The sequence below is a fragment of the Brienomyrus brachyistius genome, chromosome 22 (assembly GCF_023856365.1).
Source record: "Brienomyrus brachyistius isolate T26 chromosome 22, BBRACH_0.4, whole genome shotgun sequence".
NCBI classification, from domain to species: domain Eukaryota; kingdom Metazoa; phylum Chordata; class Actinopteri; order Osteoglossiformes; family Mormyridae; genus Brienomyrus; species Brienomyrus brachyistius.
In genome coordinates, this window is record NC_064554.1 from 18,960,830 (window position 1) to 18,978,237 (window position 17,408).

The 17,408-nt window shown below is 45.6% G+C and overlaps 2 protein-coding genes and 1 long non-coding RNA gene across 4 annotated transcripts; 2 read left to right on the forward strand and 1 right to left on the reverse strand.

The window, feature by feature from the left end:
* Positions 1 to 137: 137 nt before the first annotated feature.
* tsen54 (TSEN54 tRNA splicing endonuclease subunit) lies at positions 138 to 6,204 on the reverse strand. Of its 2 annotated transcripts, XM_048991801.1 has the most exons (11): positions 6,081 to 6,204; positions 5,362 to 5,520; positions 5,133 to 5,196; positions 4,271 to 4,354; positions 3,659 to 3,757; positions 3,516 to 3,568; positions 2,998 to 3,093; positions 1,961 to 2,550; positions 1,746 to 1,806; positions 1,060 to 1,173; positions 138 to 874 (listed from the first exon to the last, which is right to left on the reverse strand). In XM_048991801.1, the coding sequence occupies exons 1-11, from the start codon at positions 6,140 to 6,142 to the stop codon at positions 724 to 726; spliced, it is 1,533 nt and encodes a 510-aa protein (XP_048847758.1). In that variant the 5' UTR covers positions 6,143 to 6,204; the 3' UTR covers positions 138 to 723. The 2 variants fall into 2 exon arrangements, with proteins under 2 accessions (XP_048847758.1, XP_048847757.1); XM_048991800.1 differs by having other exon boundaries at positions 3,516 to 3,757.
* A 143-nt stretch (positions 6,205 to 6,347) lies between these two features.
* LOC125718178 (uncharacterized) lies at positions 6,348 to 9,212 on the forward strand. The gene is made up of 3 exons (XR_007384786.1): positions 6,348 to 6,923; positions 7,112 to 7,232; positions 8,639 to 9,212. It is a non-coding gene; the product is annotated as an uncharacterized LOC125718178 (long non-coding RNA).
* Positions 9,213 to 10,547: 1,335 nt separating this feature from the next.
* LOC125718177 (UBA-like domain-containing protein 2) lies at positions 10,548 to 17,299 on the forward strand. The gene is made up of 3 exons (XM_048991814.1): positions 10,548 to 10,811; positions 13,589 to 13,645; positions 16,435 to 17,299. The coding sequence occupies exons 1-3, from the start codon at positions 10,692 to 10,694 to the stop codon at positions 16,663 to 16,665; spliced, it is 408 nt and encodes a 135-aa protein (XP_048847771.1). The 5' UTR covers positions 10,548 to 10,691; the 3' UTR covers positions 16,666 to 17,299.
* Positions 17,300 to 17,408: the final 109 nt, after the last annotated feature.

The window sequence follows — 17,408 nt, forward strand, 5'->3', positions numbered from 1 at the left end:
CATAATTAGACTCGCCAGAGCTGGTGATTTACTGATCGGAGGGATTTCAATCTAATTAAAAGTAAAACCACTTTCAGTTTGGCATTCTGTGAATTAAATGTTTCCTTTATGTAATGCATAAAGAAAGTTAACAACAGTTTTATATCGCATTTCAATACTTTTTTTGATTTATCTAACGTTGCACATGGTTGTAAAATTACAATTTCAATCCCGCAGTTTAGTCAATCTACAAAATAACAGGAAATACTTTATCAATGCCTCTCAAGCAAATAAAAAAAAATACTGATTTATTACCCAATGTCCAGTTGACAAAGAAACTAACCCAGTTTATCCCAATTCAAAAGAATAAAATTTACAAAATGATAATAAAATAATAAAGGTAACCGTCAGCGATGATTAGCTTTTGAGGAACTAGATTATTGACGTTAGGAATACAACAAACAATGTGAGAGCATCCAGAGAAAGCTGCAGAATGAAGCCGAGCCCCTTTGTTACTCTCCATCCCGCTCAAACCACATCATGTTCATGTAGTGCAGAGATTTTTTATTTTTTTTTAAAAAGCTATTAGATGTAGGTCATCCCCTGATATTTCTCAATTTTTTTGTAAAGATCCGCTTTCTCAAGGAAAGCCAAGCATTCCAGGTCACTTTGGCAAATGTTCCTTAAATGGTGATCTAAGCACCTAACTCTCATTGGGGCTGACTGGCAATCGATGGCAAAGTGTCAGTGTGAGGTATCAGTTGGCAGCTGGAAGTCCTTGAAGCAGTAAAAGGAGATGTCTCCATGGTCCACCACTGCAAACGTCACCGGCACATCCCCACTCTGGAAAGCCAGCTGTTTCAGCACCCGCAGGTCAGGCACAGGGCCTTCAAAACTGGGAGAAAAAAAAAAAAATCAAGGAAGCAGGAAGTCACATGACTGGGGTCATCACGGGAAGCCACATGACTGGGGTCATCATAGGAAAGGGAGAAGGAAAACCATGCACTTCAGCTATTTCTTCCAGCAGGCGGCAGTTGGTCAGGCAGGAGCGAACAGTTCAGGCCGCGTGGCCAGGCCTACCTGCACACACACAGACGGGAGTAAGGCCTCCCCGGGTTCGACTTCTTAAACTCTGCCACAGTGTCAGGCTGAAAGACATCGAAGCTGATCTTCCACCCATCAGGGTCGTCTAAACTGCAAAGAGAGGCATCAATTGTAAAACTAATTATTTCTATTTAAAAATACTCAAACAGGACCAGCTGCTGCACCAGGAGAGAGGTTACAGGGCAGAATACAAACACAGTCACTCCTCCAGATTCGCGAATTTGACACACGTGGTTTCGGTTATGTGCAAGTCGGCCATGAACAATTCAAAGTGAATATTTTTGGAGCTTGCTGAAAGACAGCAGACACTGGCATACAAGATAATATATAGCAATATAAACAATACTAATGATTTTGATCACATAAAATCATATTATAAATATTAGTGTTATTTAATATTTGTCAGTGTAAATACATTCTGTTCCTTTAATGTTAAAAGTCCTGGCTTGAGCTTAGCCATACCACGCATCCTCGTCTCAGCTGCTGTCTCTGTGACCGTGAAATCGCACATAAGCTCTTCAGTGCCTTTAAATTTGGCATTTTTAATAAAGAGTCCAAGGACTATTCTTGAATGTTGACATTCTTGGGGATCTTCCCAGCCTAAGCCCTCGTGAATGAGACTCAGAAAGCTGACTTGGCACAGAAGCCACTTCTGCACATACCCGGCTGCACCATCCAGCAGGCGGGAGGCTCCGACGATGCCAATCTTATCCAGGACGTCCCCTGGACACAGCAGAGGGGGGAAAGGAAACCGCTTTCGATTGGCATCTTAGCTGATCATGTTCTCACTCTACTCCACAGCCCATTCCACAGCGGTTAAGGTACAATGTCAGGACAGGAGGTGCAGCTCTGTGATACAGCCACACCTGGGACGTACCTGCTGTGGTGTGCTGTCCTGGCTGGAGAAGGGGCGTGACCTTTCCCTCCCACAGATGTTCCGGCCTATCGCGGCGGCCCCGCCTCCTCCTCAGCAGCTCGTGGTACTCCGCCCAGCTCAGGCAGTGCCGCACCTCCCTGTCGTCATTGACGTCGCGGCGGTACCGGCTTCTCTCCCGCTCTCTTTCCCGTCGTGACAGGCGCTCTGGCCGCAGGTTCAGCCTCCGCAGCCAGGGCTCCACGGCGCAGACGCCCACTGAGAGCCCCCCGGGCAGCAGGGATGGGTCAGGGGCAGCCAAGGCAGGCTGGCATCTGCGGGCACCCAGGTCGGGGAACGTGATGGTTTCCCAGTCCCAGCCGTGGTGTCGGGGTCGCGTTGGGCTCTGCGGGAGATCTGCACCCCCCTCCACCCACCATGTCCTCTCGGGGACCCCGCTGGGGATTACGTCGGGGACGTCTTCCACCATCCTTTCTGCCTCTGGCTTGGATAAGCCCGCTGCCCCGTCCTCTGGATCGACCCTCTGGCTCTTGGGCTCACCGCCACGCATCTCTGGGGATTCCCCCGCAACTCCTCCCTGTCCATCAGGCAGCCTAGCCAATCAGGCAGCAGGTCAGTGAGATAGGCCCCTCCCCTAGGCTTTATGTGTTCATTCCTAAAGAAGCTTCAAACGTCACACAAAGTTCAGTTCCAGAAAGTAGAAATCCAGACGAAGGTTTTGTTTCAACCAACCAGTATAAAGTCACAGCTGCAGGGTACCCAGCTGGATGGTTGAAACAAAACCTTGGTCCGGATTTTTACTTTCTGGACCTGAACTAGCCACCTCTGTTTGTAATGGATTACTTTTGTAACTTCCCCAACACTGATAACTCTGATAAGGCTCGCAAAAATCATGCTATTTATCAAGGTTAATTTATAAATATGGAAATATATTCAGCTGTATCATAAAGATGGATTCCTATTACAACCCCGTCAATTGAATACGAACAGTCCAGCACAGCGCAGACAAACGGCGTGTTCTGCACGAGGCCTCAACTCACCGGGGCGGAGGGCTGCGTTTCCGTTTGAGCTGCCTTCCATGGCCATCTTGCTCCGGGGGAAGGTTCAGCCGTCTCGCATAGTGAGATGGGACGCTACTGTTTATGCACACGCAGACGTCGGGCCAGGTCAACAAATATCATTTTAAACATCAGTATCACAATACTTTTATTATCTCGGTGGAAATGGTAATTACAAACTGCACAGTGCACAGCTACATGAAAACATATATAAAAACAGATATAAAAAATAAGCATAATTTATGGAGATAAATATATGAATAAATAAGTGTGTGAATATTCGTGCAGTATTACGGTGAAACATATACACATTTTGCTAGTAAAATATTGCAAGAAAAAATATTAATAAATAGACAGATAGATAAAAATAGGTAGTGCTGTACAAGACACGACGTCATATCTGGTGCGTCTACAATTAGCCATAATTTAGGGAATAAATGGTATCATGCATGTCTACGAAGGGGACTCAGAGAGCCATCGCTTAGGTGCCTCCATATTACCTGCGGTCGAATCTGCTCACCACATAGCCCAGCCTTTTCAGATGACTAAACACCTTCAGGGAAGAGACAGACTTGCACTGCATGAACCCGCTAAGTGGAAGAGTACATCTGCACTGCATGTTGCTCTGAGGTGCCAGTCTCACCTGGTATTGCAGCAAATTCACAGTGTCTTTGGAGAGAAACATTTCGTACCCTTCCTGTACGGACAGAGGCAGATCGTGGAGGAACACCTGGACGCTGCCCTGCTTCACGGAAAGCAAGACAGAACCAGGATGACATGAATTTGATTCTTAAACTGGTTCATTCCGAGCTTGTATTGGGTAGCAGAGGTGGCCAATTCAAGTCCAGAAAGTAAAATTCCAGACCAAGACTTTGTTTCAACCCCCCTGTCGAGTATGATGAGTCAGTCACAGAGTACACAACTGGTTGATAAGGGGCAAAATCTTGGTCTGGATTTTTACTTTCTGGACCTGAGCTTTCTCAGAACACATATGAACAAAGGGGGGGGGGGCAGGGCATAAGGGGACCATAACATCATGCCTACTTGACTGTTTCCACAGGTGCCCCCCACATCCAGGTCCTGGTACGGGTATAGGTCCCCCCCCACATACGGGTACAGGTAAAGGTCCCCCCCAGTTCCATGTACAGATACGGGTCCCTTACCGGTTCTAGGAACATGGAGGGCATGGGTTCCCCCCTGGATCTGTGTTCCACACTGCTGGGTTCTAATCCAACCGGTTTTCCAAGTTACTCACACATTCCATGAGGTAAAGGGCCTCTTCAGGGAGGAGAAGCTGCTTCCCGTGTTCGGAGAATCCCATTGTTTGCCAAAACTTCCCCTGCAAATACAACAGGAATCACATAAAAGCAAAGATATCTCAGCATTACTCACTGCTGCAAATGGCCGTGACTTTTTAACTCAAACTAGAGCCAGAATCAATCAGTACTTAACTTTATGCAATATTCAAAACTCTCATTATTCAAACAGCTATCTTTATAACATAAACTGTTTAAAATATAAATGATGTTGATCGTCCAGCTGTGCTATTACAGGCCAATACACACCAGGGAAGATGGTACCTTTTATAGCAGTAGTGTTGGTTTAAACTTTAAAGCAAACATGAGCAGCCATCAAGCTATGGCTACAATATTTATCTAGTGGATATTAAAGGTAAACAGTGAGTGAGTCACCAGTCTGCACTTCAGTTCTGGTTTTAACTGGTTGAGCGAATGTCAAAGCAGAATGTAAAAGATCATTATGTAATGGCAACACACACACACAGAAAACACAATCAAAAGATCCCAAGCCACTGAAATGACAGAATTATATATATAAAAAAGACTTTCTGACATGTTGGAGGGCCATTTGCACAAACCGCACACCATACCTTTACCCGAGTGCAGTTAGGCACAATCCTCACATTATACTACATCGAATGGAAATGTATTGCTAGCTATGACGATTATTTTCCTGTTGATTGAATTTATCATCACATAATAGTCAGGATGACGCTCCCCTCTCATCCTCATTGACTTCTCTTTAATATTCCCTGAACACCTCCAGTAAGGATGTCAGTATGGCGTTCAGACGGCAGCACAAGGGCCAGAAGACCTCACCGCTGGTGACTTCAGCACCACCACATTCTTGCTGGGAATCCATTCACCCTTGACCAGGGTTCCTCTGTACACAAAACCAAAACAATGTCTAATTCACCCAGCACAACCATGCAGGTGTCTGATGTTAATCACGTCAACACTGCATCAAAAAATGCACGTGGTGCAGTGATGTCCTTATGAGGAAAAGACCCCCCCCCCCCCCCCCACCACCGCCATCCAGGCTACTCACAGCCTCTCCACGCGCTCCTCAGAGATGAGGCTCCAATGCTCCTCCAGGCTATGCTGCAGCCTCTCGCGCTGGCGCGCGGACCCGTCCGGCAGGAACTCCTTCTGGCCGCGCGCCGGTATTTTGTGACTCCGGGAGCGCGCGGCGAACAGCTCGGAGGGGCTGCATTAAAAGGAGAATGATCAGCATGGACCATCTTCAGCGCACCGTCAACAGCATTCGATCAAGGGACATCACTTCTGTTAGTGAATAGAGGAAAGCATACCAGAGGATGAAAAAGATTGCTTAAGTCGATTAAGAAAGGATGAGAAAAACCAAGATAGTTAAGAAAAAATGAAAAATATTATTTAAGAAAGTTCGTCAGATAGTGAGTAATTGAGCAGAGCATCTAGCAAAGAGCATCGAGTAAAGTTGCATTCAGTACGCCACGTGCACTGGCGCTGGAAACACCTCCCAGTTCTGTACGGTATTATTGTGACAGGCATCATGGTGATAAACCCACTAACAGAAAACCTTAGCTGTTATATGTAACAGCTTTACCCAAGTAAATTGAACTTCATTCTGGTATTTCGGAATGACGGCGTACGGTCCGTCAGTTAAACAGCTTGACTGTGATTAAAGCAACTTATATTAAGGAGAATACAAAATCACACAAAAGACGCAAGCAGTCAGTTAACTTGTGAGTCGTGATGTTAGAAATGAAATGTAAATTATTACTTTACCTGAGTAATTCATTGTAAAAAATGTCCGAAGAGCTGGAAATAGAAGCATCGGATTCCGCCATCTTTAAAGGTGGAAAGCAGCGCTTCGTCCTCGGGGTCCTAGAGCCTCCGCGTTACGGCCATGCCGCTTGTCGTATTAAACAGGCCCAAGCAAAGACATGCGGATACAGTACATTCATACTGTAGGGCAGGCGCTGATTATTGACCCGGGCAACATGCCAGCGGAAAACAATATAGAAAATCGAAATCAGTGACCACTTGCAAGAATCGCGACGAATCACCTTTCATAGCGAAGAATGCACAATTGCTTTTTTAGTTGTGTTTTATCATTATAACCAGTTTAGTGAAAGTGTTAACGTTAGTGTTGCGTCGTCTTTAGATGAGGCGTCCAGCTGAAATAATACTTCTCGCAAATTTCACTTTTGGATTTAAAAATGAAAAGCGAAGGTCTCAACTTTCTGTTAATATCCACATTACATGTCTTAAAACTTTCCTAAGGTTATTAGCCATATAACGTTAACAAGGTTGCTAGACAGGTAGACAGCTAACGTTAACGTTTAACACGATCAGAACGGAGGCTAAGGCTTTATTTAAGACGAATCGGTTACAACTTAAAACTGCCCAAGATAGCTAAAATGTCTCACATTTTGAAAGGTCATTGAAGAAAAAGTTCGAGTATAGAGGAGGCAGTGGGAAGCGGTTCTGATACGGGAAGGCTTTTCTCTCTGCAAGTTCTCCGCAGTAATCACTTCAGACAGGAGGACTTCGACAGGACGGAACTTGATGTGCGGTTTGGAATTGGAGATATCGTCAGCTTTCCCAACTCATCTACAAAAACAGACTGTAAGGATATTATAGCTTGTAAATGTCACACTTCTTTCATTCTTAATAATTAAGAGACTGAACCTCTGCTTAATGATGTTCGTATTTGCACTAGCTATGCACCAAACAGCTGTAAGTGACACTGTAACTCAACATTTTCGTCCTTCTCTCTTGAAGGACCACTCACATGTACTGTCTCATTCTCCCAGTCTGCTGAAGGCCAGGCCCAGTCAAGGCTTGGCTAAGGTGGGCCTTCGGGGGGGAGAAATGCCAAGGATAGAGGGAGGAGGTAGAAAAATGGGCATGCAGAATCTTCTGGAGGATCTGAAGGTGAAGAATCTCAATGAGGAGCTGAAAGAAAAGCTCCACTTCTGCTCAAATGAAAATAAGACTTTGATCTGCATACAGTGTAGTATAGCCTTTCCAATCTTTGTGAGAATAAGTAGTTATTAGTTGAAGTGCACTTGCTAAGTAGTTTGTGCCGACTGAATTTCAGATCCTAGTATAGACCTCCTGTCAACAATATAATGATCATGAATATTCAGAAAAGCACAGAGAGTTTGCCATCACTTTGGCCCAAAACATATAGTTATCTGAGGCAGCCTCTTCATCTCCCACATCCATATATGTTACAATGGTATTGTTTAAGCCATTTGATTAAACTTTTTTAAAAGTAAAACTGATGACAGAACCCTGCGATGGGCTGCCCCCCATCCTGGGTTGTTCCCTGCCTCGTGCCCATTGCTTCCGGGATAGGCTCCGGACCCCCCTGCGACCCATTAGGATAAGCGGTTTGGAAAATGGATGGATGGATGGATGGCGACAGAACCGTTTTTCAAACGTAGATCATAAAGCCTTGAACAGAAATGTAATTGACATCGGTTGGGAAATATGGACACTACAGTGGTTTTTACCCCAAAAAAACCCAGCACCCCATTGTGTTTGGGTATGGGCCAGTCCTGCCTGGAACAATACGGCGGACGTGTGGACATATTGTAGCGACAGGCTAAATCAGTCAGCGCAGCAATGCAGCCTCTTTCTCTATGGGAGCATAATGCAGAGCGCAATATGTGCTCTGATCTTCGATCACCTTACTGCACAGCACGGTCTGTCCCTCTCCCGCCAGGATCCCAGTGTCGTTCTGCAGCACAGTTTGTACCTCCGTTCTGCAGGATCAGTGTTATTTTATAACACCACACATCCTGTATCTAAATGTCTCATCGCGCTCAGGGTTCACCATTTGTGAACCAGGGTTCACAGTTTGACACGACCTGAAGCATGGAAACATGAAGTCATGTTTTCAAACCATGATCCTGACTAAGAGTAAAGAAGAAGAAGCATCATCAGGATCTGTAAACACCGCAAACTTTCAAAATATTTCTATATTTTTTGTATTTGAATGATAGAAAAACATCAAGGAATTAATCAGACATCAGTCAAATGATGGGTTACAGATAATGATGACAGTCATCTTGTACATTTCTGAAATAGTGGCAATGGATTTCATGAAAGAGGGTTAATAAGTAAAGAGAACGTGAGAAATCACAAGCTCCTTAGCCCTGACTAGAGAGCGAGTTGGGGTTTGTACCTTTTGCAAATGGCAAGTTAAATATCTTATCGTAACGTTTGCTTGTGTGAAAGATGTTTTGCGCAGCAGTGGCCTGGCTTGCCAGAGACCCACCCACTCCTGTCATCACCAGCCTCGTTTACACCTGCCTGTTCTTCTTTGTTGTCAGGTATTGCAGGTAAACTGCATGTCCTGAGCCGCAGATGCCGACGAATGACTTGCTGAGTCATCACCACGTGTCGAGGATGTTGTACAGGTTCCTACAGGAGAGCGAAGAATGCAGGTCACATCTGGAAACCTGCTTTTGGGAGAAATGCAGCATATCGCTTTAAAAAAATGCGACATCTGATATGTCTTATGTTATTCATGGCTGAAAGGTGGGCATGTTACACATTTGATCTAAAGCTGAACAATTTTAAAACCTTGTAAATCCTGCCTGTGCTAAAGGATCATACTATACACATCTCCTCCAAAACATTACATATCTTTTTACTTTTGAAAAACATCATTTTAAAAGCAAAACACTATCAGTGGTAGCCCAGCAAATGCATTTAAAAATTCTAACATTTACCTTTATTCAAGACATTTATGTCCAATGTGCAATTAAGCATGCAATTCAGAAGGACAATAATGTCTCAAACATGCCCGCCAGAACTTTCAATACGGTCAACAAAAAAAAAAAATGCAGTTGAAATGACAATAGTGCATTCCCCGGTTAGCACTGCTACCCCCTCCCACACCCCCATCCTTTACTACTTCCAGAATCAGGAATACCTGTTTGACAGTTAAGCGTAGCCCTTCGTGACCAGTGTAACCACAGGGTACCTACTGAGGACATTCTAATACTATATATGCTATTTCCAATATCCTATATCTCATGCTACACAGTATGTAGATCAATACATATTAATATGCTCATGTCCAAACAAGGTAACATTTATCATAAAACGTATTGACAAATACAGCAGAGCTACAAGCACATATGCAAAAGTGTCAAATCAGTTCTTTTTTCTCCCGCCGCCTTTACTTTAAGTTTAGTTGACGCGGTTCTAACGGGGTTAATTCGGGGTTAATGGCGAGGCTGGTTAACTTGAACGTAGCTCGTGATTCATGACCTAACCTGCCACGTTAGTTCCGTGTTTTGATTCACTTCCCAAACATCGACGAACGTGAACGCCAGAGGGCGCCCGTCTCGTGGCCGGCGCCGTGCAGGTGTAGGCTGGCGAATTTAAGTCCAAAGTCACCTGGACTACGCCCTAAACCATTCCTTTCATGAGGTTCACCTAGAGTAAATTTATTTTGGTGATCAATGTTCAGAAAAAGTAACACTGTTATAATGCATCTCTAAATTATTCAGAAAAATTGGTTGCGCTTGTAAGTTCGTATGTGACCGTGAGGTTTGTTTTCAGTGTGCCGCTCTCTTCGGTCAGTGTACTGAGCAGCGGCACACGATGTATCAGTGATTCTATTAAAATTGTTATTTTACTGTATGATTTGTAACACTACAGTAAAAGAGTTACAGTTTCTCTCATAAACGCGGTGTTGTAATGTAAGATTCATCAGTGTGTATTTCACACAGTAACTTACAGAGTTCTTAGAGAATGGCAGACAAAACATGTCATATGCAGTCTACGGTCACTACCGCGCTGACTACTCAAGTAGCTTAAACTCATATGTAGTTCCTACATTTTCTCGACCCACTGCAAAAACGCTGTACACTCCGATTACAGTTTCCCAATTACCAGTAGCTCTTGTAGCATTATTATTAGAATTATTAATATGATTAGTATTACTAGTAGAGCACTGCTATTACTGGGGAGTGGCCCATCTAAAGTGAAATAGATTTCCTAATTCCAGGAAGTAGCAAAAATATGACCCTATACATAGCCAGATAAATAATAAAACAATAAGCCAGTAACACTAAACAGAGCGCGACCATATGCTCCTGACAATTGCATCACTATTGCAGACTGGCATTTTGTCTAATAGCCAATGGAATGCCCGTGTGTAGAATCTCGCTCACTCGTCCAGCCAATCAGCTGGCGAGTTGGGCTTTGTTGTTGGTGGTGACACTCAGCTATTTGTTGTTGCTCTACAGACTGGAGGAGTGGAGCGTGTGTGTGTGAGACGGGGTTTGCGCCGCCTGGTCAGCAGAGCACGGAAATTCACTTTTGCCGTTTTGTTTCGCCTTTTGGTTAATTCTGGCGGTGCGAACGGGAGTGATGTCGGTAAATATGGACGAACTCCGGCACCAGGTGATGATCAACCAGTTTGTTTTGACCGCTGGCTGCGCCGCCGACCAAGCGAAACAACTACTCCAAGCGGCGCACTGGCAGTTCGAGGTGTGTGTATGCATGTGTGTATAAGAGAGAGAGAGAGAGAATGAGGGAGAGATGTTAAAATGAAAGTAGTTGTTTTGGAGACCATGTGTTAATCTTTTGTTAAAACTTCAGGAATTCTGAATGCTTCTCTTGGGCTTATAGCTCATACTGACTGTTAAACCCATTCCGGGTACCATAACAATCAAAGAGCCCCAGCACTGCGACTCGATCCAGCAGCCCGGTTATCCGGAATGTCGTTTCGCTTGCTGCTTTCTCGGTCTTTGTTGTGCCACCACATGCGTTACAGTTGTGCATTTTCGGCACACGTGGCCATGTGTGTAGTGTTTGTTTTTTCCCCTGTACATTCGATGCCCGTATTTATCCGCATAACGATTCGGGTAGCAGTGTGGGGAAACATTGCGTTAGTAGACTAAACGGTGTTGAAACATAACCAGATCTCCTTTTTATGACCTCAGATTTCATAATCATACTCACAACGTGGGGATCCGAGCGTGTTGAAGGCTCAAAATCGTGAGAAATTATTATGATTATTTATAAACTACTAATGAAACTGGAGTGTGCTGAATGTCATTGCAGATTTCAGCGTTTACATTTACATTATGACCATTTGTTTTCGGACTGCAGTGATTGATTCCATTAAACAGTATTTAATATCGACGTAAGAGGTTTCTTTTATTAAAATGAAAACAGATCACACGAATTTTTGCGAAGATTAAGTGTGATTATGTGTAGAAAAAAAATGTAAACAGTAGCTATTCTTTAAGGTGTTTGGCAGATGTCTATATTTATACGCATACAACTGTCACAATAATTCCCAAGATGCCAGTCATGCCTCTGTGGGTTTTAATTTACCAGGAAGGGGTAAGAAACACAATAGGGCCATAGGACACGTGAGAAATGGAAAGAATCGAATCCATTAAAGGTTTATTTGTGAATACACACACAAAATAATTAAAATCAATACGCCCATTTTACAATCAGTGACCGCCTCTGATAATTGTACATAAGTTACGATGCTTTTGTTCTTGCACAGGTAAAATGGGGATATTAATGATTGACAACTCTACAGCGATGGTGTAAAACTCAGGTTTACTTTTAGGCCGGGGCCAAGGCCAGGGTAGCGGGGAATTCTCGCTGCGGGAAGAGTAATGGACAGGAGAAGAGCTGTGTGGTACCTTCCTCGCAGGCTAAAAAGGAATCCTTGTACGCCCATCGGCTCTTGGCTATATCCCAAAGTGACCCATCACCTCCGCGGATTTTTTCTTCTGGGCTATTCAACCAGAATTCCAGATCAGTTCACGGTTTTAATAATCCAGTCTGCCGACTATATGCATTTAAGGGAATAAAAAAACAACTCCCTATGGATAGGCTATCTTTTACTGCAACACAGTTACAATGAATTAAAGTCGGATTTTGTTCAGTATAGTGAATATAGACCTTAAGGCCTTGTGGAAATAACTGATTTAAGGCTTACGATTTAATAGAACACTACGCGCCGATTTAGGTTATCGTGATCCAGACGGGAATCTTAGATTTGGGCATTGGATGTAGGAAAAGGGATTGCGACTGGAGAGATCAGGGACGTGTAGGAAAAGGGATTGCGACTGGAGAGATCAGAGACGTGTAGGGAAAGGGATTGCGACTGGAGAGATCAGAGACGTGTAGGGAAAGGGATTGCGACTGGAGAGATCAGAGACGTGTAGGAAAAGGGATTGCGACTGGAGAGATCAGAGACGTGTAGGAAAAGGGATTGCCACTGGAGAGATCAGGGACATGCAGTGTCGCTGGTCGCCTTGGATACGGGACCCTAGTCTCCACTTTAACTCCTTAAAGCGACGTCCGGATTGACAGGATGCTGGTTTCGGTTGTCGCTTTAGGGGAGTCGTACAGTGAGACAGTTGTGACAGACTAGCTTACTGGAGACGCGCTCGCAGGCCGGGGCGGGTATTTCCGGGCCGACTGGAACGGGGAGTTCCCTGTTTACAAAACAATACCTGCTCGCGGCACGTACCGGCGGGCTCGCGCAGTCCGGGTCGCGGCCGCCCGCAAGCAGCAGCAGACACTACAGCAAAATATCTCCTCTTATTCTCCTCAAGGTTATGATGCCCCGGGAACCAACCCCCGTGTGTTTGGGTGTGTACTGCTTCCGATGTTTTGAAAAGGAAAACCGTGACGGCGTTATTAAAGTGGATCGATCCTTCTGAGTTCCTTCAACAAAAAGATTCATTCATTGATTTATTCGCTTTCACCTTTTACAATTTTCAGAAATCTGTGTAACTTTAAGTATATATTTAATATAGATATGTCCATCCATATTGGTAAATCCAACGGGCGCAAGACAGATAGATATTATATATTAAACATAATGTTGATGACATTACATTAGTCAGGCTGATTCTGTACATCATTACACGATAAGGCTGTAAAAGACAGATTATCTCGGTCGCGAACGGCATGATCTAATTTACGAACAAACTGAACGATGAAGTGCAGTCGCCAAAGAGAACGAATCGTTCTTGAATGGTACTAGTCTAGATTTGAACTTTTAGTTTTAATATGCATTCAGGACTAGGGGCAAGAGACAGCATTGCAGTCTGCCCTGATAAATTATTCCTTTGTTTGTTGGTGAGAACACAGGCATTTATTGGAGTGTGCACGTGGCCAGTCTGAATGGCCCAGCTGGGAGTTCAATGAGCCCCCGTGGGATGTTGACGTAGATGTACGTCAGAGAACTTGAGGTAACGTCTTGACTTCCCTTTTTCTTTTTCTATGAACAGACTGCTCTGAGTTCGTTCTTCCAAGAAGTCAACATCCCAGGTCATACCCACCAGATGGTAAGTATATCCCTTTCCAAAAACAGCCAGTAGCCCGAGGCACACGTGACCCTCCCCCCGTCATCGTCTCCGGAGGAAGCGTTCGCGGCATGCTGCGGCCGTGAGATCAGTAGAGGGTGGGACCCCCTCTAGGGGGGGGGGCACACTGTTAGTGCTGTATTCAGTGCCCCCAAAACACCAAGCATGCTCATCCATGGCAAAATAGTGCAGGTCATTCGACTGGGACAAACTTCTGCAGCGTTAAGTGAGCAAGTAACATTTATTGGATAGGGGGTGAGGCTAGAGTGACCACCTAATCCATGTCAGGAGGGACACTGTGAGCTATCACAGGGATTATAAACTGCCATTTCAGCCATTTCAATTAAAAGGACCCAGAGTTCTTGCTGTGTGCTGATTGGTCGGTCTCCTATAATCATGCACGTGTCACTAATGTTAATGTGAAACAGCTGGATGAGTGTTTCAATGAAGGAAACAAACCAGTCAGAGCACAAGAAGAACTGAACTGTTTAGCTAATCACAGGAATCTTGGTTTTGAAGTAGTTTGTAGAACCTGAAGTAGCTCATAGTTTCCCACCTGACATGGATTAGGTGGTCACTTTGGGGGGGGGGGGGGGGGGGTCACATCCTTTAGGAGTTTCTCACATAATTTAGGGTCCTCAGGATCCACATAATCGCAGTTTTATTAAGTCACAACCCAAATTCACGATAAAAATTGTTGATTAGAATTGGGAGGGGGTGGCGATATATATATATTTTCTTTAAATCATTCTGTCTGCAGCCCACTGAGAGTGGGTCGCGACCCCCCAGTTGAGAAACGCTGCTCTAAATTGAGCTGCCCTTTTCTGTGTCTTCTGCTGCTGGTGCTGAAAGCTGAGCCTGCTTCTGAAGCTCGTGAGCTCTGCACTGAGTACAGCCAGCAGCAGCCTCGATCGGGGGGGGGGGGGGGCGCTGTGGCTCTAGGGGCACCGCGGCCGATGCCCGAAGACGACCGGACTAAGCTGGCAGGGTCCTCTGCTGAGCTAGCCACCCTCCGCGGGCCTGATTTCCTGTTACTGATAGAGCCGTGTAAATTCCACTCCTGTGCGTGAAGGTGCGGCAGTTTTTATTTAGGGTGTAGGTGACATCCATTGGGTTAATGCAGGGCCAGCTGGGGGTGTGGGGCTAACCAATCAGAGCCTAAAGGCTTCAGGAACTTGACATACTGGAAGGGAGCCAGTATAGGATAGTATAGCAGACCCTGTGTAATGGAAGAGAAGTACGTTTAATAGTAAATTACAACGTGATCATGAGTAAGATCAGCGATGCAAACCGGCAGTACTATTTTGCTAGTGGTCATGTTGTATTCTGATTTCGCTAATCGTTACGCAGTTGAATTACATTGAGTGTGAGCGATAGAGGCAGGCGTCCCGTGACATGTGGCTCGGCGTCAGGTCCAGTGGCCTGCTGGCCCTCGGAACAGCCACCAGCACGTGATGGGCTGCCAAAGCCAATCAGCAGGCGAGTGACACTCCGCTCCCATGTGCTGCCGGGGAGTTTGCGTTTTGTCTCTCGCATGCATCGGAATCGTTGCTATAAATTTAGCGTTATTCAGTTTCACGCCATTTTGTTCTTAGACGGTAGCATGTGCATATTTTTCGGGGGTGGGGGGGTCTCCTTGAGTGCCTCCATGGAGATTTCAGTTATACGCAACACGTAGCACTGTCAGAAATCAGCTGCGGTGTTTGCCCACATGACAGCCCTGATCCTCAGAAACAGCGTCTCAGGCGGCGAGATGACCTTCAGAGGCTGGCCTGCTCATATTTCATGTTTATACTTTAATGTGGGCAGTTGGCAGTTTTTGGCATGGTCTGTAGCTGTTTCCCTGTCGATTTGGTGTGCCTAAGATAATATGCATCTGCTGTGATATCTGCTGGTGAGAATATTCCGGAATATCCAATGCTGGAATGTAGAGGTGTGAAGTAACCAAGCACAAGTACAGGCAGTTCCCAGGTTAGGAACGAGATCCGTTCTCTAAGTCTGTCTTTAAGTCGAATTTATAGGAAAGTGAGAACAATAACAGTGCAGTACGGGATAAGAACAATGATCATGATAAGTAGTTACATACGGTACAAGCCGTACATGTTTGTCATTAGCACCCATTGGATTTAATGGGCACGAGGCTGGGAACAACCCAGGATGGGGGGCCAGCCCATCGCAGGGCACACTCACACACCATTCATGCACACATTCACACCTACGGGCAATTTAGCAAGTCCAATTAGCCTCAGCATGTTTTTGGACTGTGGGGGGAAACCGGAGTACCCGGAGGAAACCCCACGACGACATGGGGAGAACATGCAAACTCCACACACATGTGACCCAGGCGGAGACTCGAACCCGGGTCCCAGAGGTGTGAGGCAACAGTGCTAACCACTGCACCACCATGCCGCCCCCCTTTTGCTATATAATGATGATCATAAATAATGATTTTTACTCCATTCTGTGTGAGACCGTCGTTAATCGCCTAATTAAAATACGCTTTACGAAAAGTATGCTGCACGCCTGATTGGAGCAGCAAATAGGTGGGGTTATGTTTGTCTGGGTAGCGGTACAGTGAAGACTGGCCCGAGCTCCGTCGTTATTAGATTATAATGGGTGATGCACCAGACATGACAAGACACACCTAGTGGTGAAAGGCCGTCATTGCGACTTGGGGATCGCCATCACAATGCCGTGCATCTAAAATGGAAGAGTTTGCTGCAGCTGCTGCTCAGTATTTAAATCGATCTCCCATTTGCTTCCGTGTCCAGATGTGCACGCCCCGCAACACGCCGGCCACGCCCCCCAGCTTCCCAGACGCCATCGCCATGTTCTCCCAGCTACGTGCGACAGATTCCCCGACTTCCGCAGCCTGTTCCTTGCCTGGCCCTGCCTCGCCACATCCCTGTCCACATCACCACGCCCCAGTGTGGCCGCCTGCTGCTCAGGCCGGGCCTGTCCAGCAAACACACACCTTACCCGCTCTGCACAGCCAGAGATGAGACCCGCATTGGAGGGGGCGGAGCTAAGCGCGGGGAGGGGGGGGGCTGTGGGTGTGGTCATACTGACTTGGGAATGGATACTACTGTCATTTTATTTTGATTTTTTTAAAAGAAAATCCTTTTGGAAATACTACTGTTCTCTCTTCATTCCTGTTAAGCACAGCAAGCAAGCTGGAAAAGAGCAAGGAATTGTGGGAAGGGGGAAAGAGGGAAGCGTCCCTAACTGAGACAGGATGGAGCGACGTGGAGCCTGAACACGCTCAGTTCATTCAGGCTTACAGCCGGACCCCATTCAGTGTTTGGCCAAGACTGATATCACAACCAACACAAGCCTGAAAGATACAGACAGTGGTTTGCTGTGGTTCCACCTTCCCAAGATGGTCACTAGGGGGCAGAGTGAACGGCTCTCCAGACCAGCCTAGTCGACAACAGTTCTTGTGGAGAGTCTCAAGAAAAGGACGCAACTCCACTAACAGCCAGCATCAGAATGATTTTCTTTTTTTTTTTTTACAAAGGTGAAGGTGAAAGCATCGAAATCAGAGGAAAGAGACTTTGACTCATTTTCTACAGGTTTTTAGTACTTAGATGTGAATCCATTTGGTCCGCAGTTGAAATAAAGGCTCCACTTCCCTTAGTATGTGACTTTGTTTGGGTCTTTCCGTGCCCAGTGAGGGCAAACTGTGCCCTTGACTCCAGAGATAGATTACAGGGAGGCATAGCTTGGTGGATTTGTTCCAGTCTGT